The sequence below is a fragment of the Lagopus muta genome, chromosome 6 (assembly GCF_023343835.1).
Source record: "Lagopus muta isolate bLagMut1 chromosome 6, bLagMut1 primary, whole genome shotgun sequence".
Taxonomy (NCBI): domain Eukaryota; kingdom Metazoa; phylum Chordata; class Aves; order Galliformes; family Phasianidae; genus Lagopus; species Lagopus muta.
Genome location: NC_064438.1, coordinates 16929045 through 16953749, shown reverse-complemented (window position 1 = coordinate 16953749; position 24705 = coordinate 16929045). Strand labels below are relative to the sequence as shown.

Below are 24705 nucleotides of genomic sequence, written 5' to 3'. Positions count from 1 at the left end.
AACAGTCAGCAGAGCCAGCTAATTATTGAGTTACAGACCTAGTTCTGCTAGCTGGCAGCTAGTTAGGGTTGCTAGGCTTCTTTCTATTCCTTCCTCATAGGGAAACCTCAACAAATTTTCATTATTCCCATACCTCAGTCAACAAGTTGGTTTAACAGCTTCCAAAACATATTGGTGCTACATCAGTTTTTTTTCACATAGCTGTACAACAGAGCATAGATGGAGGACAGCTGTTAGTGTTGCTTGGTGGAAGCTTCTTGTCCTATCCACATTTGTACACAGAGGTGCTGAATTTGCCATGGAGTCATCCTATTTATTTGTCTGGATTTTTTCAAGAAGGTGGATTGGACTAAATTTATCTCAGTGGTTCTCCCAGGCTTAACATTTCATTGGGAACTTTCTGCAATATTGTGCAATACCACATCATCTCTCCTCAATGACAGCTGTAAATGTGAATACCGATGTATTTGAGAGAAGCAAATCCTAGTAAGAATGACCCAAAGCCAATCATCATCACATCATTTGATAAAGAAAACTGATCAGCAAAGACTGTAACTGTTTTTATTTTATTCTTGTGAGAAACCTAAATGGTTTGAAGATAGGGTTGCAGATCCTAGATAACACAGTTGGCTCTATTCTGTTAGCGTGTGAAAGTTCATGTCCAAGAAATGGAGAAAAATGGGAAGGTGGAAGTTCAGGGTCAGTCAGCATTTGGAGTCATCACAAAGGAGGGTCTTGGAATCATTCCTGCTCTTCACAGCGTTTTAGCAAGTTATCCTATAAAAGAGTAAGAACAGTGTATGCAGGCATAGCACAAGGTAAAAATAGGTAGGGAAAATGCAGTTCCCCATCCTGTTTCGTTGGAATCATCACAAAAGTTTCACTTCAACTGCCGTCTTCCCTTGCATCTCTAAGGTCTACTGCCCTAAATCTCCTCCAAAATGTCCCCCTTCTGGGCACAATACCAGGTAGGGAAGTTTCTGAGCCCCAACCAGCAGGGCTTGGTTTCTCCAGCATGCACTCAACAGTTGGGAGTGGAAGGCTGCTAGAGGAACTTCACCCTTTCCAGCTTTCAGCTGGGACAGGGAAGGTCTTCTACAGCCCTTTCAAATCAATTATGATGCTGACATCTCAAGAGAGAAGGATGGAAATGAAGGTGTACATTCAAAATTACTTTTGTCCTCATTAGACTAGTATTTAGGTCTAGCTCCAAGAAAAACAAATGAACAAAACCATGGTCAGAAAGAATTAAATTACCATCAACTCTACTTTTGCCTCCTTCAACTCTTCTGAGTGATCCTCTGCACACAGCTTCAGCTGAGTGGCAGCAGTTCTGACCGAAGGAGAAGACCCCACATAGGGCTCAATGAACTCCAGGTATTGATCCAAAGGATCAAAGAGAGCTGACAGCACAAACTGACGCAGAAGATCGCAAGCAGCAGATGCTGAAAAGGAAAAACATGAGAACAGACAGCAATCAGTGACAGTTAGAGCCAAAAGGACATTGTGCAGTTTCCAACAGCTGTGTCTTTAGACCCAATGTAATTGGTTGAAATGTTTCTTCAGGGTAATCACTTCCTGGTAGACACATGAAAATAAGAGTCCAGGTGTAAGTGAGGCTAACCAGAAAAGCTGTGTACCTTCATGGCTGGAGAATTCATCCATGTCAACAATTAGAGCTCACCTAAACAAGGAACCCATCGCTGTCAAACTGCAGCTATCAGTCCATAGCAACTCAGACACCAAAAACACAAAATCTGTTCAGACTCCTGGTTTTAGGACGGTTGCAGAGGAGAAATAGTGCTTCATGTTTAACTGTTTCCCAGGTTGAAAGTAGAAACTGATGGAAGTCATACTTACGAGAGCAGCTGTAAGACGCCAGGGCAACCAGCAGAAAAACAACAGTCAGCTTCATGGTGGCTTCTGCTGCACACAGCACAGCACAGCAGCCCAGCAGCTTTGGAGTCTTCCTGCAGAGCTGACATTTATACAGGAAGCAGCAGGCTGTGCTCCTCCTTTGACAATGATGTCAGTCAAGCAGCCTTACCTTCACAGCAGTGGTGTATTTATTTACCGACAAAAGATGCCAATACCACTTTTCCTCCATTCGTGAGTGGCATGTGGTTTGTTTTTTTTTCATTGAGCAACACACAGGGAAATAGCTTGCCCTGCCATAGTGAACAAATCAAGGGGTTCCTCCTTCTCTCCATAGAAGCAGAGACAGTTCTCTTAAACAAGGTGACATGTCCATTGCTGGTCTCTTCAGGGCACAGGCTGCCCAGAACAGCTTCAGGTGCCCCATCCCTGGAGATGGTCAAGACTAGTATGTATGGGGCCCTGGGTGGCCTGATCTGGAGGGGCTGTCTCTAATCCCTCCCCATGGAGGGGATTAGACTAGATAATCTTTAAATTCCTTTTCAACCCTAATTGCCACGCACCTCCATGGATGCATAACTTCTGCAATGGATCACGGTCAAGAAGCTGGTCCATACACTGGGATGATCTGCACCTACAGCCCCAAGCAGTTGAGCTGAGAGCCAGCACTGTGATGGAGCTCAAAAAAGGAACAATAGGGCTCCCAGCTCAGCTTTATTGAGGATGAAGAGCCCAGCCGAGGATGGTCAGGATCATCAGGGCCCCAAGGCCTGATTAAGCACCTCACCCTCAGCTCTAAAGTAAGTTCAGATGTCTGCCTCAGGTGGAGGCATCTGTACTGTAAGCTGCTGAAATTAACTGTGAGGAATACCACTATAACTCATCTCAATGGTTTGTGGTATTGGTACATGTACGGTATGTGGTAATTGTTAAAAAGTATGTTATTTCATATACTTCTCATTCCATTCATCCACCTCTAGGAAAAGAAATCAGAATAAAAGCTTGTAGACGTATGCTTGCCAAGATTCACAGTTCTGCACATGGTAAGGGCTGGACAAGTTTCATTTCATTCATGAAATGCATTTTGTGTCAGAAAAACACTGTATTTTTAAATCTGAAAATATAGTAGAGAATGTAGAGCTGGAAATATATTGTTAGCATAGCAAAAAAGTACGGGCTTGTTGTATGTATCTTAGCACTTAGTTTGGAGACAGATACTTACTGCGAGAAAAATATCAAGGTTGGTAAGAAAAGGATAACACTTAAATGAGTCTCGTGTTGATGGAGCTCGATCTGTAGCTCAGCTTCTTCACTCAACTGCAAAACAGATGCATAGAAGTAACTTAATTTGGGCTAACCCCATTTTAGCACATGACGGTTTTCTGAAGACTGGGGTTTTCTTGCCTGTGGTCACTGCACAGATGGCATTGCAGTCCCAGCAAAAGCTCTACAGGGAGATTAGTTTCTTCCTCTGATTTAAAAGTCACTTGGAAACATATTTTATACTGTCAGCAATAAATGTTCATTTTGACCACCTGCAGTATTTACACCAAGCTTGTCTTTCCCAATGGCATTTTCATTGCCAGTAGAAAGTCATGGGAGCTGTCTGCTGGGTGTAACCATGCCAAAGACCCATGAGTTCAGCAAAATAGTTGCTCTGTGTTGTATGAATATGAGTGAATGCTGCTATGCACAGGCAGAATAGGTAATTTGGGTGAGTTGTTTGTAACCATTGCAGAACCTGACCCAGTGCATCTGTACATGATAACTGAAATGCTAAAAGCCTTTTATGTGCTACAAAACAGTGCTTTGCAGCCATAGTCTATCATACATTATCTTTGGCTTTGCATTTTTACTCGAGGCAAATGTATCACTTCATCTTATGAAATAAGAAGGTAGGGGGGATGGAAGAACACCTTTCATTGTTTACAGGCCTGCAGTGCCTTTCTGTGAGCTGCCATCATCTCCTTCACTTGAACAGTGAGCACCATAGCCTGAATGTCCCAAATGGGACCCCTGCCCCAGGAACGTGGCACTGGCCTAGAGCAACACCAGACAGACAGCAGCAGGAGCTGAGAAGTCAGTAGGTGGGCATTTAGGAGACAGGAGACATGGAGGGCTGCTGCTCTGCTGAAGGAATTATCTGCTGTGGGAAATGCCAGAGTAAGCAAAAGCAAGCAGTGAATGCTACTTTGTTTGGATCTCTTTCCACTGTTGGAGGTTGGACAAACTATAAAGCAGGCAGATAAACATCTAAATCAGAATTTGAAAGTTAAGAATCCAAACACTGAAAGATTCAATTAAGTCTAACAACAACTAAGTCTAGAATCAAGCCTGGTTGTGCTCACTGACATATGTAATTCCTCTTTGTGGGTCTTTCTTGTCTTAACAGCACTGTGGTACAAGCATTGGTCAGAGTAGGCCAGAGTAAAGACATGGGAGAGCCAAATCCTCATTTGTGCAGCACTTCCCACACTGTCTGAAACAGCAGTATGGGATGGAGAAAATGCAGTAAGAGAAAAGCTTAAACTTCCTGCAGGACACAAGCAAAGACTTAAAACCACCTTCTTAGCAAGCATTCTAAGTTACAGGGCTCAATAAACACAACACTCAAGGCAAGAAACAGCAGAATTTGGTTTGGCCTGCTCCGAAAGGATTGTTTCATTTGTTTGTTGTTCTAGCCGTCAGTTTGTAGTGCAGTGCAAACAGTTATTGTGGAGGACAGGCAGCCACCTGCACCAAAAGGTAGCTGCAGGTGGAGAAAGCTCTTGGCACCTGGAATTGGAAATTTACAAGAAATTAGAGATGCTGATTTCACCTGCACGCAGCAGCATTTCTTCCCACTGCCATTTCAGCCTGGGAAGGATGACAGTCCACATTTAGATCTTCAGGAAATACTTTCACACTCAAGACTACCAGCCCCTCAAAGGATACAGCCACTGCTGCAATGCTCTCTCTTCCTGAGAGCTATACACTTCACAGCACACCTTTCATACCCAGCCAGCTTCCAGAGTGGCTCCATTTTCTTCACAGTTGTGATCTCTTCAAGTTTGGCCACCAGCTGCTGTTTTTGTACCCACAAAGTAGCAGGCTACACTGGCCAGAGCCATTCTCCTTAGTCAGCCCCTCTTCCTACAAAGGAGGCCAAGAAAGGCATTAGCCACAATGAACACACAACCAGATTTATTCTAATTCTAAGGAGAAAGCATATTCAGATATTTAATATAGGAAAGGGAATGCCAGAGTAAATACTAAGTGTAAAGAGACAGAGGAGAAGGGTAAGGTTTGGCTGGGACACCAAGCTCTCATACACACCTAAAAGTGATTTTGAGTAGTGCTAGCTCCTTAAATTTAGCTTTCCAGCACCTCTGAACCCAAATGGGAAACAGGTATGGATCCTGGCTCAGGATCCCACCTGTAAACAGACATGAAATAAATGCTTTGACATGTCAGTGTTATCTTCTGCACTGAGGGGTCCTAGTTCCTAAACCAGTCCTGTTCTGCTGAGCAGATATGGCAAGAAAGGTAAAGGCAAGAAAGGTAAAAGCCCCTCTCCTTCCCCTCTGCTCAGTTGTTCTAAGCAAAACTGAACTGCAATCGTTTATCTCAGAAGAGCTAGCTGCTTTCTCTACTTACTTGTAGAAGTTCGCAAGAGGTCACACGCTGCTTACCTTCAACGATGAGTCTGAAGTATCTGAGGGAAGCAAAACTCAGATGATTTTGATGAAGTTAGTGCTAGAAGAGTAAAAATGCCTCAGTAATAATCCTTTGCTTACTTTGGGTTCTTGTCAAGGTCAGAACCGCATCATTGTCAAGACAGAATGGTAAAAAAAAAAAATCAGTGAAGATACTATCTTTCTTACAAAGTTTAAGTGGTCTGTGAAGACTGGAAGTGATTTTTCTCTTTGCCAATAATTTGCTTTCTCAACTTTTTGTTTGGCTTTTTAAATTGCCAGTATCCCTTGTTCACAAAGGTGTCCGTAACATTCAATGTGGCTAGAAAGAACATTAACAGCTGCCCTACCCACTCTTTTGGATTTGTCAGACAAGTAATAAACTGATAGGTAATGGGAAATATTCCAGTATCTCAAGGGCACTTATATTCCTTAGACTCTGGGAGATTTAGGCTGACATTGTCCTCAAATCCTGAGCCTGCCCCTCAGTTCTGTGATGGAGAATATCACCTTACCCTTCCTGTATTACATCTCCTGTGTAATCCTCTCCACAGATATGACTTGCCTGCCTCTACAAACTAACAGGATCACAGGCTTGAGATATATATTGCTGTGAATTACAGGAATGTATTTCTGGGAATCTATCATCATACCACACAGTCTTCTTTCCAGTTCCCAGAAACAAAACAACAGTAAACTGCTCAGCAAATTCCGCCTGTTTATCAAAGCATGAGTCTTTTCTGCTGTATGAGGAATTTCTTCACAGACAACATGTGTTTATCTCAAGGAAACAGTGCAAAACACAACCCAGAGGGACAGGTTCCAAAATACTGTACTTTTTATAAATAATAATAAAAAAAAAGCCATGATGAGTCCAGACAAGAACCAGAGATGACTTCAGTTTTATCAAGCTGTCAGACATTCAGATAGCATTCAACTGTTTGTCATTTCAGTAAGCATTCCTCATTCTAAGATGACAGTACAAAATTCAATCTACTGAACATTTATCAAAGCACAATCATTTCACAGAACGCACTCATCAATAGCAAATACAAAACTGACAGATGTTATAAGTATAAAAACACATTTTAAAGGTATCTATTTGAAGGACAGCTAAAGCACAAGGAAATACTCCTTACATGTTACATAATCTCCAGGGGTATTTTTTTTTTCAGCGACCAAGCTGTATGTACAGTGCTGTCAGTCTACTGACTGAGGTTGCAGCCATGAATACTCACCCTCTTTAAAATCAAGCCCCCCCAAAAAAAGATGATTCTGAGGTAAGAACCAATATATTTTGCCTACTTTGCAGAAGACAGATTTCCACAGCAACCTAAAGAAATTTATGTAACTGTTTCCTTGAAAAATGTCACTGCCCTACTGGGACTTCTGTTCTCTCTATGCAGAAACTTGTAGACTAGAACATCAAGAGATCTTGGAGCTGAAATTCTGAGCTCATATTTTGCTGTTATGAGGAAACTGTTTTGACATTGCTTTACCAAACAAGAAGTGCAAAGTGAAGGCTTAAAAATAAAACCAGCTTTGATGCTGACTAAGTGAAATATCTAAGGGGAGAAAAGAGCAAGACAAGGATTAAAGCTAAATAAAAACATTCTTTTAATCCAATCTGCCACAAACATGGAATTTAAATTAGAGAAAAAATACCCGAACCTTTGTATAATTTATTTGAGAGGCTGCCAGAAGTACAAAGATTACTTATGCTAGTCTGGGTGTTCCTGGAGACATGGTTAACTCCAGAGTCACCTCTCTCTCTCTCTAACAGCAGAAGAAAGGTCATTAAAATCCTCAGAATATTTTCTCCTGAGCTGCAGTAACATCATCATCAATATAGCTCATGCACATAAATGCATTTGGTGTTGACGTAGAGCATACTAATGAAAACCAAACCAAATTATTTTGCAATTTGCAGGAGATGAAGACCATGGCTGCTAAGATCTTTATTCTTAAGGACATCAGTAGTGCTTTGGACTTGACTCAAGATGCGTGCAGTGGTCATTAGCTGTACAATATTCTGGCTTCAGCCACAGAGAGGCAGGAACAGCACTAACATACCTTTCTCTACTGCATGCATCAGCTGCCAGGCCTGCTTGGCTGAAGAGAACAATCACACTTGCTTGAGATGATGCAAAGATTTAGACTTACAGGTCATGAGAATGCATCTTAAAGCTGAAGGAAACAGGAGATGCCCTGTTCAGAAGCAAGATCTCCCCAAAGCCTGCAACTTCGCTCAGTGGTAAGAAAACAAGGCTCCAAAATAGAAAATGCAAGAGACCCAGTCAGAGTTGACATTTATTCAATGCCGGTGCCTAAAGATTTAGGGATACTGAATAGTAACTCTCTTCTCATTTAGAGAGAGAAAAATGCATGTTATTGCTCCACAGGAGACAGCTACTGTCCACCTCAGTACTTTTTCAGGCTGTATGGCAGACCTAGAACCGATTTGGCACCTGGAAACGGTGGGGAGTTCCACACAGCAGAGCTGGTGCGCTTGAAGTAGCGTGGTTTGCTTTTGTAAAAGATGTCCTCCAACTTGGGGCTTACAATTGTCCCAAAGAGTGCATCAACATTGGGAGGGTTGTAGTACTGGCGAATTACTGCTTGGCTAAGCTGATTCCCTGCAGAAACAAAAGATTAGAGTTACCATTACTTTCTGTCACTGAAATTGCTATGTAGACCATATGCTGTGTGTCCCTGCTCCCTTTGTTTCTAATCACACAAATACTGCACCATGAAAAACTCCTGTAACGTGACATTTTAAAGCACTTTGATTATGCCTAAAGCTTTAGCACAGGTTCCTTGATGGGAGAGAACGCACTGAGTTCTGGCCAGGAAGGGACAAGGTTTCTCAGCTTTTCTTCCTACAGGTACAGTCAGCTTCCACACTAACTTCTTAGTCTCCCTGGGATAGGTGGAATAGCAGAAAATAATGAAAGTATTTCAGAAGCAGAACAACAGCCAGCTTCTGTAGACTACACGGTCAAGCACACTTCAAGGTGCAATTCAAAGCAGCAGTTGACAATTCTTACACTTACACTGGCAAAATGACACTAGCAGCAGTGTTAAGGTGGTTTAAAAGAGCATTATTCCCCAGTGCTGCTCCACGAAGCTCCCAGTTGACAGAAAAGGATAAATCTTATAACCACTGTTATCCCCTGGAACAAAGCTGCATCAGGGATAGCTAGAGTCTTTCAGGACAGATTTTAACTTGCTAACACGTACCACTGGCCCAGGCAGGGATGGGTTTGCGAGGCTGGCTTTCATCATCAGTAGAGTCATCACTGTTCAGATCCATTCCATAGTTATTTGGATTTATCTTGGGGGGCTTTGGATCTTTATGGTACTGTGGAGTCATCTGGTATGAATTGCAGGCAGGTGAATTCTAGAAGATGAACATATTGTCAGATGTTAGATGCAGTAGTATTGCTACATTTCCAAGTTGTCATGAGATGCTTGTAGCTTACAGTATCTCGGTGTTCTCCCTTGCTGTACCGCATGATTTAGAAACCTAAAATTTGACAATTCTGAAGTCTTGGTCAAAGAACTTCACCCAAATTATAAAGTTTTGACCCCATTTTGACTTTGTACTGCCTTCTCTTGTTTAATTAGGCCACTTAAGTGGCTAATTATGACATAGGTAAGCCAGCAATACACTCATCCTAATACAGATACAACAGTTTCCCTCAAAATCAGGAACTTTAATAGAGTTGTCACATCCTCAAAGCTGGAGCTAAGTGATGTCCTGTAAGTACTTTGCAGCTTAACACCCTGGCATTTAATAGCATTAAACAAAATATTATCTTGTACAGGAAATGACCATCTCAGAATAAACTCTATTATAATTTTGATGGGAACAGTAAGACTGAGAAAAATGCAAGTTCAGAAAAAAAACTTGAAACAGCAAATTTCACCAACCATGAAACTTAAAGTCAGTTCTTAATGAGAAAGACAAGCAAGAGCTAGAAACAGTTTTGCTCCCCTCAACATGCTTTTTTTCATGGCTCTATATACATTACTGTTAGTTTACAATTTGTTTGCTTTGCATTTAAAGATTAAAATATATAGCTTTGCAAGGAGATAAAGACCCATGTATTTATTTGTCTTTCACGTTCACTGTGTACATTCATCCCCAACATAATCTCACGTTTCACTGGCAGTGCAGCACAAATGCAATACTATTCCACGCACTCTGCTGCCATCCTGTGGCTGGTTCCAGTTTTGAGATTAAATACAACTATCTCAGTTTATCTACTGCCTCCAAGGTTCAGTATTTTAAGCAAGTTTAGAGAAGGCAAGGCAACATAAACAGCCACTGCCTTATTCTGACAGCTAGAAAAATCCTGGAAAATATTTGCTGCTTCCCTTCCCTCCTTGTCAGTACCCCAAAGCATTTAAGTACTCAAGGCCACCAGGAGCTGACCTCAGGTAACTAAGGAAAAAGTTTACAGCATCCCTTCATTACTAAAAGGGAATTAAGACAAAAAAAGGAGGAACTATTGCTCATAGTAACAGCGTGCCAGTGCTGGAATCAAAGTTCTCCGATGTGATCCCTTACAGAAATTTCACCAGAGAGCAGTTACCTCTTTGTTTTCTAGGTGCTGTGTTTGGGCTACATCTTTAGCTTTTTGTTCCTCTGGTAGTTTCTTCTGTTCTTGCTCCTGCCTCTTCATCTCTGCTAGCAACTGCTCTTCCTTCTGGCAAGCCGATGTCAAAAGTGAATTTAAGTTTACCTTATTAACTACTAACCCATGGGGTTAACTCAAGGATCCACAATTTTGACATACAAAAAAAGAAAAAAAAAAATCTAAAGATCCCATCCAGAACAACTAAAAGAAATCTGACCTTACACATTTTTAGTCCTTCCTACTGGATGTAAAGGAAACAGAGAGACTGCTAACTCAAACGGTACAGGGTGAGACAAATCCCACCTAATCTCAGACAAGTTGTACTGGGTTTACCACCTTCATTGAAGCTAAAAGACAGGATGAGAACCTTCCTGGGTACATAGGGATCAGCGCTAAGGAATTCAGCTCCTGTAGGAGCAGCAGATATCCTGTCCTATCTGCATATCTGCTGCCAATGAACAATGAACCATGAACAAAGATGCTTGTTTAGTTAATCTATGTGAGAATTACTGTTGCAGAACTCTACAGTCTGTACTTCTGTTTTGTCTGAAAGTATACAACATAAAATTGGGATGTTGTTTCTGAAAAAATCTGGGATCATTATTTGATATCAAGCACAGTACAGTACACCTGGGCAAAGCACAAGAAGAGCCAAAAACTTCAGTATGTGTTAGCAGCAGAGTAAGAAGAAAGGACAGATATCCAGACAAAAAGGACATCTTCTGTTCACACTGAAGTGGACAGAGAAGCGACTGGACCAAAAGCACTTTAGGTTAGCTCAAGATCAGAAGCAAAGTAGTTCATTCATCAGGGTTCTTAACTTCATAGCCCAACCACTCCAAACAGTAAGGGGCTACAGAAGTCAGAGCCACATCTACTTACTTTTTTCTCCGTCTCCTTCTGGAGCTGCTCTTTAGCAGCCAATACTTCCTTCTGCAGGCGAGCTGCCTTCTCTTGCTGTTCACGTTGCCTGAGAACCAAGGCAATGGACTATTACACTCAAAACTATAAATGGGTATCTTTAACATCCACAGAGACTGCTGCAAACCCCGCCTATTCAGGGCACTTCTACACCAAACTCAGAACTACTTAACAGTGAAGTAACCTACAATTGTCAGAAGTGCTCAGTGCAAAATAGCTCATCAGTGCTTAGGCCTGCATTTCTACTGCTTTTAAAAGGCCCCGCACAGAATGTGGTACATAAATGGATATTATCTTACTTTTCTGCCTGAATCCTCTCTTGCTCCTTCTTCCTCTCCAGCTCTCTCTCTGCAGCCAGTTGTTTTTCTCTCTCCTGTTCTGCCTGCCTCTGCTCAGCAATTTTCCTGGCACGTTCCTGCTCCTCTTCTTTCTTCTTCTGCATTAGCTCTTTGTGCCGACGTTCCTCCTCCTCCTGTTAAGCAGAAAGCAACTAATTACTCCCTGTTGTATAAGAATAGGCTCCAGAAGAAAGAATCAGGATCATCTCATCTGACATAAGTTTCTGGCATATATCACAACACAGCAATGAAACAAAAAGCTACAGCCCCACTGCCTTCCTGCATTTCAACTGTTTCTACACTATCCTTTCTCTACCACCACGTATCCTAAATGGCCCAATAGCCACCATGCTCCAATAGACAAGGTTAACTAATTTATAAATGAAGGTCTTCAGTAAGAAGAAGACATGCAGGTTACAAACATCACTAGCAGTTCACAACATAGTGCTTGAAGCACAGTGCTGTGGAGAGCTTTGAAAACAGTCTCTTCACCCCAATTTTCACTGAGGTGGCTCATCTCAGCATTCCTGCATTCCCTGCTTACAAAGACCACAGCAAACCGCAGCTATTTTAACTGTATGCTGGACAATAAGATGGGCTGCAGCACAAACCTGCTGCAGTGCTTTTTGCTTTCTGGCCTCTTCATCCTGCCTGCGCCGGGCCTCCGCTTCTTCCATTTTCTTGGCAGCTGCTCTCTTTTTTATCTTCTCTTCTGCCAGTCTCTCTTCCCGCACCTAAAGCACACACAGCTGGATGAAGACTTACATTTCAGGCTGGACAACCTTCTGTGTGTGAACTACTGTGGCAGTATGTCTTAAGAATACAAAGCCCCCATCCTCTTACGAAACAGACTTCCATATTTTTTTTGCCACTAGGAGTCGATGAGATCTATGCTCTATTTTAAAAGGCAATCTTCTTAGAATCATAGAATGGTTTGGGTTGGAAAGGACCTTTAAGATCACCTAGTTCCAACTCCCTGCAATAAGCAGGGGCACCTCCCACTAGACCAGGGTGCTCAAAGCCCCGTCCAGCCTGGCCTTGAATGCTTCCAAGGAGATGGTATTCGCAACTTCATCCTCTTCTGCATCTGTGCAGGAAGATACAAATTCTATTCTGGAAGTAGAAATCTAATACTATAAAAGCCATAAGAATTTATTCTAAGAAGCAGGAAATCAATAAGGCAGATGGAAATGCTGAAAGCAAAGATGAAGGACATTATGGTCACATACGTGAACCATCTGAAGATCTGAGATACCAGAAAAGGTGTGGAGAAAATATGCTTATTTTCACATCTTCATCTGTTAGTCAGATCAGAGAACAACTTCAAATAGATAAAATGATTAGGTTGCCTTTATCTATTTGAAGTCGTTTTCCTATCCGTCTAATAAAGCCCTATTAAACCACATTTAAATTCATAACTCTAGAAAATAAAGTTTTACCTGCCACTTGCTGTAATCAAGAAAAAGGAAGTCACTAAGTATCACTAAGAGCAATGTTTCTAGAAACATCTTTATTTAAATGGCCATTCTTTGAATTTCAGCAGCCTTCATTCCTCTTTCTGGAAGGCACGCTCACATAGCATCACCTGCTTCAATATTGATTATTCTCACCAGTAAGCTCTCAGTAGGATGCTCCTTACCTTCTCTGTCTTCTCATCAAACAGAGCTAGCTTCTGCTCAATGCGCCTTTTCCTCTCTTCCTCCAATTGCTCTGCCCGCTCCCGAGCTTGCAGCACTTTACGCAGGCGTTCTTCACGCCTCCTGCAGGACACAGCCCAATGTTGTCAGTGCATCCAGCTAGATGAGTTCCTACCATAGACCTCAGAAAGACTCCAGTAAGGCAGACACACATCTAGGGCTGTGTTATAGCCAATGAATTAAGCAAACTGTTTAAAAATTGGCAATATGTTTAAGCTCTACGGCAGAGAGCTTGAAGCAAAAAGCTAAAGAAGCACTCAACTAAAAATGTTAAGTTTCTTAGTAGCATTTTTGATAGATACTGTGAGATCCAATACTGTTTTTAGAGTGAGAGCAAACCAACAAGAATTTCTGCTGCATGGAGTCTGCAAGATAAATGGCCCTGACACAGGACACAACAGGCCCAGAGAGAACAGTGCAGATGAGACAGAACGCTTATACTCACAACTTGGCCTCTTCCAGTCGCCGTCTCTTTTCTTCCTCCACTTTTTGTTTTCTCAACTGCTCAGCCTCTTCCTTCTTTCTCAGAGCCTGCAGTTTTTGCCTCTCCTTTTCCTAAGATGAATTGAAATGTGACTATACCATATGACAGAGTTCCTTTCCACCTTAGCCTACCCAGATTGAGGTAAAGACCCAGATATAACACCATGGTAATGAGCCTGAAACAGACCTCAGGTCTGTGGTCATGGACGTCTGAGAACAGATGCAACGGACACAGTGCAACAGCGTTAATCCTTGAGAGCACGAGAAGAAGCTGAGATGTTAAAGCAGAAGCATCAGCTCTTAATGTCCAGACAGCTTTCACAGAGTTTGCAGACAGACAACACTGTGATTTAACTGGTAAAGAGAACCAAAAAAGCAGTGCTAATGCTTGGCAACAATATTAACTTCCTGCAGCAAGTGATGGGAACAGATGGTACTCTAGGAAACACATTGCTTACTTCAGCTCAGAGCTCTCACTGGCTTCTTTGCTTCCCACAAAGCTTTATCTCTTGGTAAACCACCACCATTTAAACAGAGCGCTTGCAGCTTGTTTGCAACCACGTTTGCTGCACAGTTGGCCCTGTACAGCACCTACCCAGAAACACAGGGGATTTTTCCCATTTTACTGAACAGTCCAGCTAACTCAACCTGAAGTATACTGTCAATTACAAGAGCAAGAGCCACCACCACTACAATCATAGCAAAAACGTGAAGATAAACTAATTTAACACCAGACTGTATACTGCAAATGCCTAATTACGACACCTCTAGCCTCAGTTCAAGTACCATACTGATAAGCAGGGTCAAATATTCAAATGATTGGTTACTTCATGCTGAGTTCCACATTGAGACTGGTAGTTATTAGTCTCCAACTGATGAATTTAAAATTTACAATTGTATCTTACTGTTCTTGTGTTACTTAGTGGTGTTTAGCCCCCATACGGAGAAAGTCCTAAGGTGGAAGTTGCCTGCACTGGAACAAAACCTGAAATAAAACTTCCAACGAAATCACAGCAACAAAGCATTAGTAGGAAAGACTCTTTTCTCATCACATCAGCTCCTTTGCCAACACAAACACTAATGTCAGTAGGAACACCAGTCAGATAAAAGACTGATTATTTTGCTACTTCCTAATGATAGGCTTCTGGCACAAGACTCTCTAAGCATCACAACCACGAGAGCTTTAAACAACACATGGAAGTTTAGGTGTTAGGTTGCCAAGATACAGGACAGGCACAAGAAGATTGGTTTCTGCAGTGTGCCCTCCTCTCCTTCTCCAGCCTTCCTGAAAGCAAAAACAAGCCCTAGAACTACCTTATTCTGGAGGCAAGTTGTTGAGCATAAGTAGTAAGAGCAATCGGTGCTTGCCATGCTAGTTTCTAGCTCATCTTTCAGTGCATCAATGAAGCTTTGCTCCTGTCCTCACTAATGCTGTTAGAGTGCCCAAACAGTTCTACAGAAATAGAGCACAGGAAACCAACTCCATCTGAAAACGGAGAATCAGAACATCTTAAGTCCACTCAAAATCCTTCTATTTGGCATGCAGGAGCTTCTCCTATTGACGCTACAAGCTTCACAGTGATAATGCACAGTTAACAGCATCCACCTGCAAACAGGAAAAGCATGCAATCCATCTCTGCTAATAGCTGGTTGCTGCAATTACACTCCCTTGATATTTGTACTAGATCTTGTGTAGATACCAGCATACTTGTCTCGCTGACACAGCAGTCTTCAATTCAAGATAGGCTCATGTTTCTTCCTACAAGGAGCTCCAAAGATCTGATAGACCTCAGAATATCAGCAGCTTAGATTTAAGAGGGACTTGCAAAGATGTCACTCATCAGAAGAGTCCTAGAAGTGAAACTTAGAATCTACAGGCTTCAATTATATGCACTGAAACTGCAGTATTCAGAATCCTCTTGGAAATAACTGGGAAGTGAAAAACACTTTCTCTTCCCCTGTTAGTTGTTAAAACCACAGAGAAATGCTATAGAAATAAAGATTAGAGCCTGAGTTAGAAATCTTCAGGAAGTTGACTACTCACAACTTTACTTAGTTCATCTAAACAGGAAGCTTGAAATTGTTCCTTAGTTTAACACAGGTGGGAAGGTTTGTTTTGTGTCTGTGCTTTAACCTGGACACTCTTTAGGCCATCTTCTAGTAGCTTCGACAGTCGTGCCTTACCTTGGGATCATGTTGGAGAGGAGTGTTGTACTTGATAAAAGACTTTATTACTCCATTTCTCCCCACAGAGGTTGGGGTCATGAGGAGCTGATTCTTTTGCACAGTGTGCAAAAATGTTTTGAAAGGCCGTACAACCTAGGAGAACAATAAAAAAATTATGTGCAGGAGTCTCAGTAAGAAACAGTTCCTGCTGAAGTACATCAGGGTTAAAAGGATCTTACTTTGCTGGCTGGACATGGAGGAGATGGAGTCTTTTTTCTCTGAGGAGAAAGCCCTCCATCTTCTGCTTGCTGGGTGTCATAGCGTTGATCCACAGCTCTCTTGTAACTTGTCTTTCTCCTGTGAGAAAAACATGCAACTTACCACACACTGCAAACACCTGTTTGTCTCAAATTCAAGGTTTTTTTTTTAAAGTCATAAAACTATCCTAGATTAAAAGGTGGTGGAGTATATTCAAATAGTTATCCAGTAAAAATTCCTAATGTGGTAGAAGATAAAAAATAAATCATCTTTTTGTAGAGAGAGAAAACTTATTACAAAAGTTTCATATTCACAAGTCACTGAAGCCATTCGTAATGCAACAGAAAGTACAAAAAGACAACAGAGCAGCAAGGTCCCAGGCTGCAGCAAGTGAGAATCCACCCAGATGTCACAGCAGTGGGCACAGAAATAAGAGAAAGTAATTGCTTACTTTCAGAAGGCTTGTAAGGCCCTCAGTTAAGCAGGGATCTCCAGATGATATCCCCTTGCCACCACTGCCAACCCTTAAATGAGGTCTGGGAAGGGGTGGATCCTGGCTCCACCTCTTCCAGTCACTCAGATGCATTCCATGTAGCTGAACCCCCCTGGGTTGGCCCTGCCTTCCCACCAGGTGCTCAGTCACTGGTTCAAGCCATGACTTAGCATTGCCACTACACCATTTAACAGTGTTTCTGTATTGAACTTATTTTGAACAAGAGACTGGATTACAGATCACCACAAGCACTTTCCAATCTAAATGATTCTATAAATATACCTGGCACTTTGGGGTGGTTCCTGGGTCTTCTCACTCTTACTTAAGTCACATTCTGAAAGAAAAAAGCATTAAACAGTTAGTTCTGGCCAAACAACCCCTTCCAAGACAGCTTTGAAAGCACATAACAAATTTAATAGCTCTCTCCAGGCAAAATAGGAAAAAAACCCCACCTGCCATGCATTACACATAGCAGGACCTTTCCTGCTTTCAAAAATAACCACAGTGTCATACAAACCTAGAAACAGAAAATAAAGGTTCTCCCTCAACCTGAGAACACATAACTTTATATCTTCATTACATCACAGACCATTTCCATGCACTTCCCAGGGTGGAAATGACAGGTCCAGCACAGAGTTTCCTAACTGTTAATCTCTTGAAACAAATCCTTGTCTTCCAAATTGGGCTTTCAAATTGACTAGCCAGTCTTTCAAGCTTTCCAGCCTCCCAAAGTCATAACTATTTAAAATAGTGCCACGGAAAGCCTCTGGCAGTTACCGTTGTTGCTCGTCTCCTGCTGTTGTTCATTTCTTTTGACAGTCTGAGAGCGAAGTGACATCCGCAGGCCTTGGAAATCCTGTAGGAAAAACAGATGGGTCTCAATGCAATCCTTGCACAGGAACAACAAACTATTCATAAAATCACAGAATCATTAAGGTTGGAGAAGATCTCTAAGATATCTGTCTAGTCCAAATATCCACCTACCACAATGTTGCCCTCTAACCCATGTCCCTCAGTACTACATCTATACATTTCTTGAACACCTCCAGGGACAGTGACACAGCCACCTTCCTGGGCAGCCTGTGCCAGAGCATCACCACTCTTTCAGAGAAGTTCTTCCTGATATCCAACCTGAACCTCCACTCAGACAACTTGAGGCCATTCCCTCTCATCTTATTGCTAGTTACCTGGGAGAAGAGGCCAACCCCTACCTCACCACAACCTCCACAGCTTGTGGAGGGCAACGAGGCCTCCCCTGAACCTCCTCTTCTCTAGAGGAAACAATCCCAGTTGCCTCAGCTGCTCCTCATAAGATGTGTTCTGGTCCCCTCACCAACTTCATTGCCATTCCCTGGACCCTGAAATCATGTCATACCAGCACAGACCCTGCCCGAAATATAACCAGGGAGTACAATACTACTACAGAGTACTGGTACCAGCATCCAGAGTGAAGTCCTAACCACCAGCTATGAAAAATACAGCTTTGGATGCCATCTTGGAAAATCCCTTGATGCCATCAGTAGAAGCACAGATGTTAATGCACAGTGTGAATATCAGCAGTGGGGAACTGACTACTTAAACTGAACAAACTGAGCCTACTAAGGACAAAAAGCATTCCCACTTTGAAATCTGTTTATGCTTGCTGGAGTTCTGGCAAAGAATCAGACAATACTCGACTTAGCAATGCTGAAAGATTAAGATGGCAAAAACAAACAGCTCATTTCCTAGATTTATGTATTCCCATTATGAATACGATACACACTGCTGTCTGCCTTCCTTGGCGTTACAGATACACATTTACTTCTGCTGTGATAATGGTGCAATATGTCTGTTAGAACAGGTAATGGCATTCAAAATCTACACTGTAACTAGCAATACAAATATTAAATCCACTCCTCAAATCTACTTTGGCTAGCAGGTAGGCTGTCAGCAACAAAGGATTTAGGAAGAAAAGTTAAAATGAAGCCTGGAAATTTTATACTCAACAAATGCTTCTTTAGAGTTTCATCTTAAGGCTAGGTATAGGAAGCATCTCAGGGGCCAGCAGAAGCACAAAGATCTGATTAATCTGATAGCAGAACTGAGAAAAAGCTGATCTCTACATAACAGCACGTATAAAGGTATTATCTTTGACTATAGGAGCACATAAAGACATTTTATTTTCTGCAAAGAGTGCTGAGTATTGATGTTTTCATGCTGCTTACAGCTCACAAAGAAGATTGCCAGGAACCAAACCCAGTCTGCTAAGAAAAGAGCAGACAGATAGATAAGGTAACCTGGTGACAGCTTAAGAACGGAACAATGTAGCAATTGGACCAACCAATACAATGGGAAAGGCATTACAACAGAGATGCGATGACAGAAGCACCGCACAGTTAGAAAGGTGCTATAAAGGAAGGGAAGAAGATTGCTCACCTGTATCAAAAGATTCCAGGTTCGCAGGGAAAAGCTTCACCAAGGGGGGGATCTCCAAGCAGAGATCCTTCCTCAGTGGCAGTCAGCCCTTAAATGAGGTCTAAGAGAGGTGCAGCCAGGCTCTACCCCTTATTGTCACACAGCTGAACTGCCTTCACCTGTGCTCCCAGGGCTGACTGGGTCCTTTCCTCAGGAGCTTTATCAGTGGTTCAGGCTGTGACACAACGGTTCCCATACAAAGGGGTTATAAAATCCCACTCTTGTCAGCAGCAGTATAAAATAAAACATGAGGATTAAGGATAGATCAACTACACCATATGACTAGATTGCATTTGTAAGTTCATCAGGGTAGAGAAGCAAAAGATACAGATACTGCACTCGCAGATCTGCAAAGCAGTCAGTTCCTTTTTTTCTTCTTCATATTGCCACTGTAACCTTTTTGCACAACTGAAAATCAGTCAAGCTAAAATCCACAGGCACTACAAGAACTGAATTCACTTGAATTTTTTACAGATCTACTGAAAAGTACATGCATAAAAGCATGTGTAAACCTATCCTTGCTTACAAAAGTTCTAATGCCACAGAGCTTCGCTCCATTAATTCAGCCTTTGCCTATTGAAAATGATTCTCAACAAAACACTGACATAATCCTGGGATTTCTTCCTCATAAGGGCAGTGTGAGCTGTGGAGGGATATGTTTTGACCTGAGTGATATTTACCAATTTCTGTCGTCGTCTTAAGACAAACTGACAACCTTTCAGTAATCTGTAGGACTAGCGAAAAGGTCAGAAGAGCTTTAGAAATACAGGAATAGCAGTAGTGTACCAACTCTGCCCAACTAAAAAAACTGTTCTGAATTGTAAGAAGTTTATTTAACAGTCTGATGTGAATTCAGGATTGAATTCTCATAAAAATAAAGGGCTACGAAACCACAAAAAGAAAGCAGGCCTCCACTCTGAATGCCAGCAATACCAAGGACTGAATTCAGTGCTCAGAATCATAGAATGGTTTGGGTTGAAAAGGACCTTTAAGATCAATCTAATTCCAGCCCCCTGCTATAGGCAGGGACATCTCTCCACAGCAGGTTGCTCACAGCCCCATCCAGCCTGGCCTTGAATGCTTTCACAGAGGTGGCATCCACAACCTTGCTGGGCAACCACCCTTACAGTAAAGAATTTCTTCCCAATATCTAGTCTAAATCTACCCTCTTCCAGTTTTAAGCTATTACCCCTCGTCCTGTCACCACGTGCCCTTCAAAAAAGTCCCTCCCCAGCTTTCCTGTAGGTGCCCTTCAGGTACTGGAAGACCAGAATGAGGTCTCCCTGGAGCCCTCCCTTCTCCAGGCTGAAGTACCCTAGTACTCTCAGCCTGTCCTCAAAGAGGAGGTGCTTTAGCCCTCTGATCATCTCTGTGGCCCTCCTCTGGACCTGCTCCAACAGTGTAAATGATGCTTGAATGCAATCAATCACTCACATCACTAAAACGCTTGCATTTAAATATTCCTATGTAAGCTGACAGATAATGCTATTTTCCAAACTAGCCTTGGCTGGGAAGCATCCAAGCTTGTAACACCATATAGAAATAAGTTTCAAGTCACATGCACTCATTTTCTGAGCAAAAACTTCAGTGTTTTCAATTTTGACAATTCCGGAAAACCGATCAAAACAGAATCAGACTTTTCTCCAGTCTGTTCACCAGAACTGTGTAGGCTATGTATAGGGTCATGCACGTGGCTGAGCTGAATGCCCTACGTCTTCTTTATTCAAGTGGTCTGAATCTGACTATATGTGGTCACAACTCCCTGATTTCCCAGCAATGTATGAGAGATACATCCAACATATTTTGGTCATGAGTCCACACAAACAGAAATGCTTTTAAATCCTTGTCAAAACTTACCAGCTTTGGAGGGGTACGAGGTACAGGAGGAGGTCTAGAAAAAGAATTAGAAAGGTAGCCACATTTAATAACATTGAGGAAACTATGAAATGACTTGTTATCCACAAGCATTTTACATCAAGAATTCAACTGGAGGGGAAAAAAAAAAAAAAAAAAAAGAGCATGATATTAAGGATAAAAAAAATATATCTTGGAAGTAGTCTCACCCAGTGTTGACAACTGTTTCTTCATCTTCTGGCACCTCTTCAGAACCTGAGCCTAGAGGAAAAGAAAAAAGGGTGCCAAAACTATAATGTAAGGCACAAGCCAAGACTCTTTGTGAGATTCTTTCAGGACTCCTCTGCTCTGCCTCCTGGGTTACCTCCTGCAATTCGAATGCATGCCACTACAAGCAAAGGCAGCTTAATATCCCCAAGTAGCACTAGAAAAAAAGCATTGCCTGCAATTTTAATATAAGAGAACTGTTTTCAATTGCAGATGAGTTAAAAGTGATATTCAATGTGTTTACATTAAGAGTGGCTAGGCTTGGGCCCAGATTCATCTTGCAGGGCCCCGTTCAGATGCTAGCAGTAGCAGAAACCAGCATTATTTACAGTCACAGTGCTGCTCCCTGTTACACATTCCAGCTAGCTCAGTGGTAGTTAGCTTTTAAGTACCAACACAGGCTGGAAACTGCTGTTAATAATTAATAAGATGGATATGCCGCCTCAGACTGAGGGGGGTAAATGCAGACAGACGTTACAGAAGTATGAAGTCTGCTCCTAAATTTCTACCCCAGCGTTATCAAAGGAAATGCAAATACGTGCTGGATGCACAGGACATGACCCATCAGAGACACAGTGGATACCATGCAGCCAATTAATACCTATGCAGTGTGCTCAGACATTAAACTCAGCTCGAGTGGAGCTGCCTGAACCTCAGTTTCTCTCCTTACACCTGGAAATTTTGACTGGACAAGAGATCTGTCAAGTCAAACAGTGCAGAAGGAGAGAAATGAAGTCCTCTTTAAGGTTCCCGGGGAATCCAGACAACACAGACCAATCATTTAAACTGGGGAGAAAAAGCTGCTTTGTATCCTTCAAAGTTAGTGTGTTAGGGACCTAAAGGCCATTGACTGAAGAATGATCCTAGGATGGAACAAAGTATTCAGACAGTTTCAAGGGAAGTGATCTTGTTTTGTAGTAAGTGCTGACCCTGGTAGTTTACCTTGTTTTGCAAGGCCTTGTTTTGCAAGCAGACATTCATCCTTTGCAGAAACCCACTTGCAATGCAAACTAAGCATAGAAGATTGTTTTAATCAGTCTCAAAATTCCTTCTCAAAGGAGGGGCTCCAGAAGAGATTATTTCTAAAAATCATCTAATTCACAATAGCTACCTTGTTTTCTTTAAAACAAGACAGAGCCCAGACTCCTCCTGAAGGACTACTAGCAACAAAAAAACCCATTTACCAGATGCCACTTGAACTTTGCCAGCTATCACCACAGAAACTCAGATGTTAATCATGTTCCCTCACGTGAAATACAAGGCTGAATTTATACGCTATAAACCATTAGTTAACAGTTATCTGGGTTCCTCCGCTCACAGAGGTATCTAGAAAGTCAGTTAGAACACTGGCATTTAATGAAAGGTTGTCTAAGCTAGAAAGATCTAAGACCTGGCTAAGCTGCTGCACCCAAACTAAAGAACCAGTTCCACTAACATCATCTTTCTTCAGAAGCTGTGTATGATTGCACAACATACTACAAGGAGTTTGCAGTAAGAACAGCCATTGACTGATCGCCTCTCTTGCATTATTTCAAGCAGCCAACCATATCTTGTTCAGCTGAGGGTCAAGCTCACACAGTGCTTTTGATTCTCTGTTCTCTAGGTTGGCTTACCCATTTCTATTAACTTTTCCAGGCACAGAATCCAACCATGCAGGATGGTTGGCCACTGTGTTTATTCCTGCCCATTGCAAACACCAGACCCGTAGTCTCATGCAATACACTGACAAAATGAGCAAAAACAGAGCAAAGCACGTATCCAGTGGCGTTCAAACTTACCATTCACAGAACTGGAGGACACAGATAACTTTTGGGGCGCCTTACGCTTGATCACTGTCCTGGCGATAGATTTCCGAATAGCGCTTTCCCTCTTGCGGGCCAGTGAGTATTTCTCTGCCAGAGAGGTTCTACGAATCGTGGAAGGTTTGCCCATCAAACTTCTGCGCACAGAGCGACGGCTTAGCCTAGAACCTGTAGGGGTTTCTGGGCTATCTGTTGTATGCTGAGGTTCTTTATCATCCCTCTCATTATGCTTTTGCACCTGAGCAGAGTCATCTACCTCTTCCAGCCCAGACTCTTCACTTAAAACAACTGTAGTATTAGCTGCTTTTGCTGTCTTCTTAAACGCACTCTCGTGCTCTCCTGAACCTTTTGCCTCTGGGGTATGAGGGACCTTGAGCTCAGATGCAGAAGGCAAATGCTGCGATTCTGCAGCACTGCTCTTCTCGGGAGACTTGTCATCTGAGCTCAGGGGGAGGTTCGTGGAGTGGTTCTCCGCTGGTTCAGGTGCACACTTCTGGAACTGAAACTCAGCAGAAACACGATCGCAGACACTGATTTCTACAACGGGAACTACCCTTTCACCTAGATGTTCAGGAAGGACCTCTGAGCAGTCGGCAGGCGCTATAACCTGGGATCTTGTCAACCGCTGAGAGACAGATTGGCTTGAGAGTTCTTGGGCCTCGGTGCTGACTGGTGCTGAGTCTTCTTTATTTTGGAGTCGCTGAGAATATCGCTTGGAGGACACTGCTTTGAGGTTGTTAGTCCTCCTTCTAGATAATCTAACAATAGAGACGGCACGTTAGCATAGCGCTGGATTCAGCAACAGCCCAGAACCACGGAAGCCACCCCCCGGCAGATCGGAAAGTTGCTATATAAAGCAAACAGAAGGCATAAAACGGCCGCGAGTTCCAATTATTAACTCGCAGGTAGGGCGCGCTTTCATCCGGGCACCTCCGCGCTATGGCGCGCTCCAGCCGCTAGGCTACGAGCGCCCCGAGCCAGCGCACAGGCAGGCCTTTAACGGCAGCATGGCGGGGGCTGCTGCGGCGGGACCCCTAGCTCTCAGAACGGTTCGCAGCACGACGGCCCCGCGGCAGGGCGCCTCGCCTCACGGCCGGGCCCACGGCCTACCTCCTCCTGCCCAGCTCCAGACTCTCGCCCCGCAGCGCGGACGGCCGCTTCCTCCTCTTCCGGTTCTTCTGCGATGGCGTCTTGGGCATCAGCTCCGGCTGGTCACTGTAGTGGCTGCGGGCAGGGGCAGAGCTCAGCGCAGGTTCGTCGGTTGGGAGCGGAGGGGCGCGCGGCGGGGGGGACAGTTACCTGCCGAACATCCTGGCCGCCTCCTCGCGTATCTCTTCCAGCCACACCATGTCGACGTCGTCCACCTGCCGCAGGAGCTCCGCCAGCCGTTGATTGCACGCCGCGGGCAGCCGCGCCAGGCCCGCTGCCATCGCCATCGCTCCGGCTTACCTCAGCCCCAACCGCCCCCTGCGCGCGCGATGCCCGGCCCTCACCCCACTCCCCTCACTGTCGCCACCGCGCGCGCAGCAGCTCTGCCCGCCTGGAATTCAAATCTAACGCTCACCTCCCACTCTGCCATCGTGACGGCCGCGCTGGCCTATCGCCGCCGCGCTCCCCGCCGCCCGCCCTCCTCATTGGTCAGGAGGCGAGCGCGGCGCTCTCAAAAGTTGCTTCTCTTCTGCTCGCCCGCCTCTGTGGTTGTGGAGGACTTAGAAGGTGGGGCTTGGGGCAGAGGACCAATAGGCAACTGGATTTTAATAGTAGGGAAGTGATGGATGCG

General features: G+C 43.3%; 1 protein-coding gene across 4 annotated transcripts; it reads right to left on the bottom strand.

Moving 5' to 3' along the window:
• Nucleotides 1-547: 547 nt before the first annotated feature.
• On the bottom strand, nt 548-24644 carry LOC125694818 (inner centromere protein). 4 transcript variants are annotated; one of them, XM_048948556.1, is made up of 20 exons: nt 24225-24642; nt 24036-24149; nt 22902-23683; nt 21066-21117; nt 20860-20893; nt 17326-17404; nt 16831-16882; nt 16037-16154; nt 15816-15950; nt 13594-13703; nt 13091-13211; nt 12063-12185; nt 11413-11585; nt 11075-11162; nt 10148-10261; nt 8790-8949; nt 4694-8185; nt 1861-3192; nt 1258-1445; nt 548-777 (listed from the first exon to the last, which is right to left on the bottom strand). In XM_048948556.1, exons 1-17 carry the CDS (start codon nt 24359-24361, stop codon nt 7971-7973), a joined length of 2607 nt encoding a protein of 868 aa, XP_048804513.1. In that variant the 5' UTR covers nt 24362-24642; the 3' UTR covers nt 548-777; nt 1258-1445; nt 1861-3192; nt 4694-7970. The 4 variants fall into 4 exon arrangements, with proteins under 4 accessions (XP_048804513.1, XP_048804512.1, XP_048804511.1 ...); XM_048948555.1 differs by having other exon boundaries at nt 1861-5007; nt 5547-8185; XM_048948554.1 differs by having other exon boundaries at nt 1861-8185.
• Between the last annotated feature and the right edge of the window lie 61 nt (nt 24645-24705).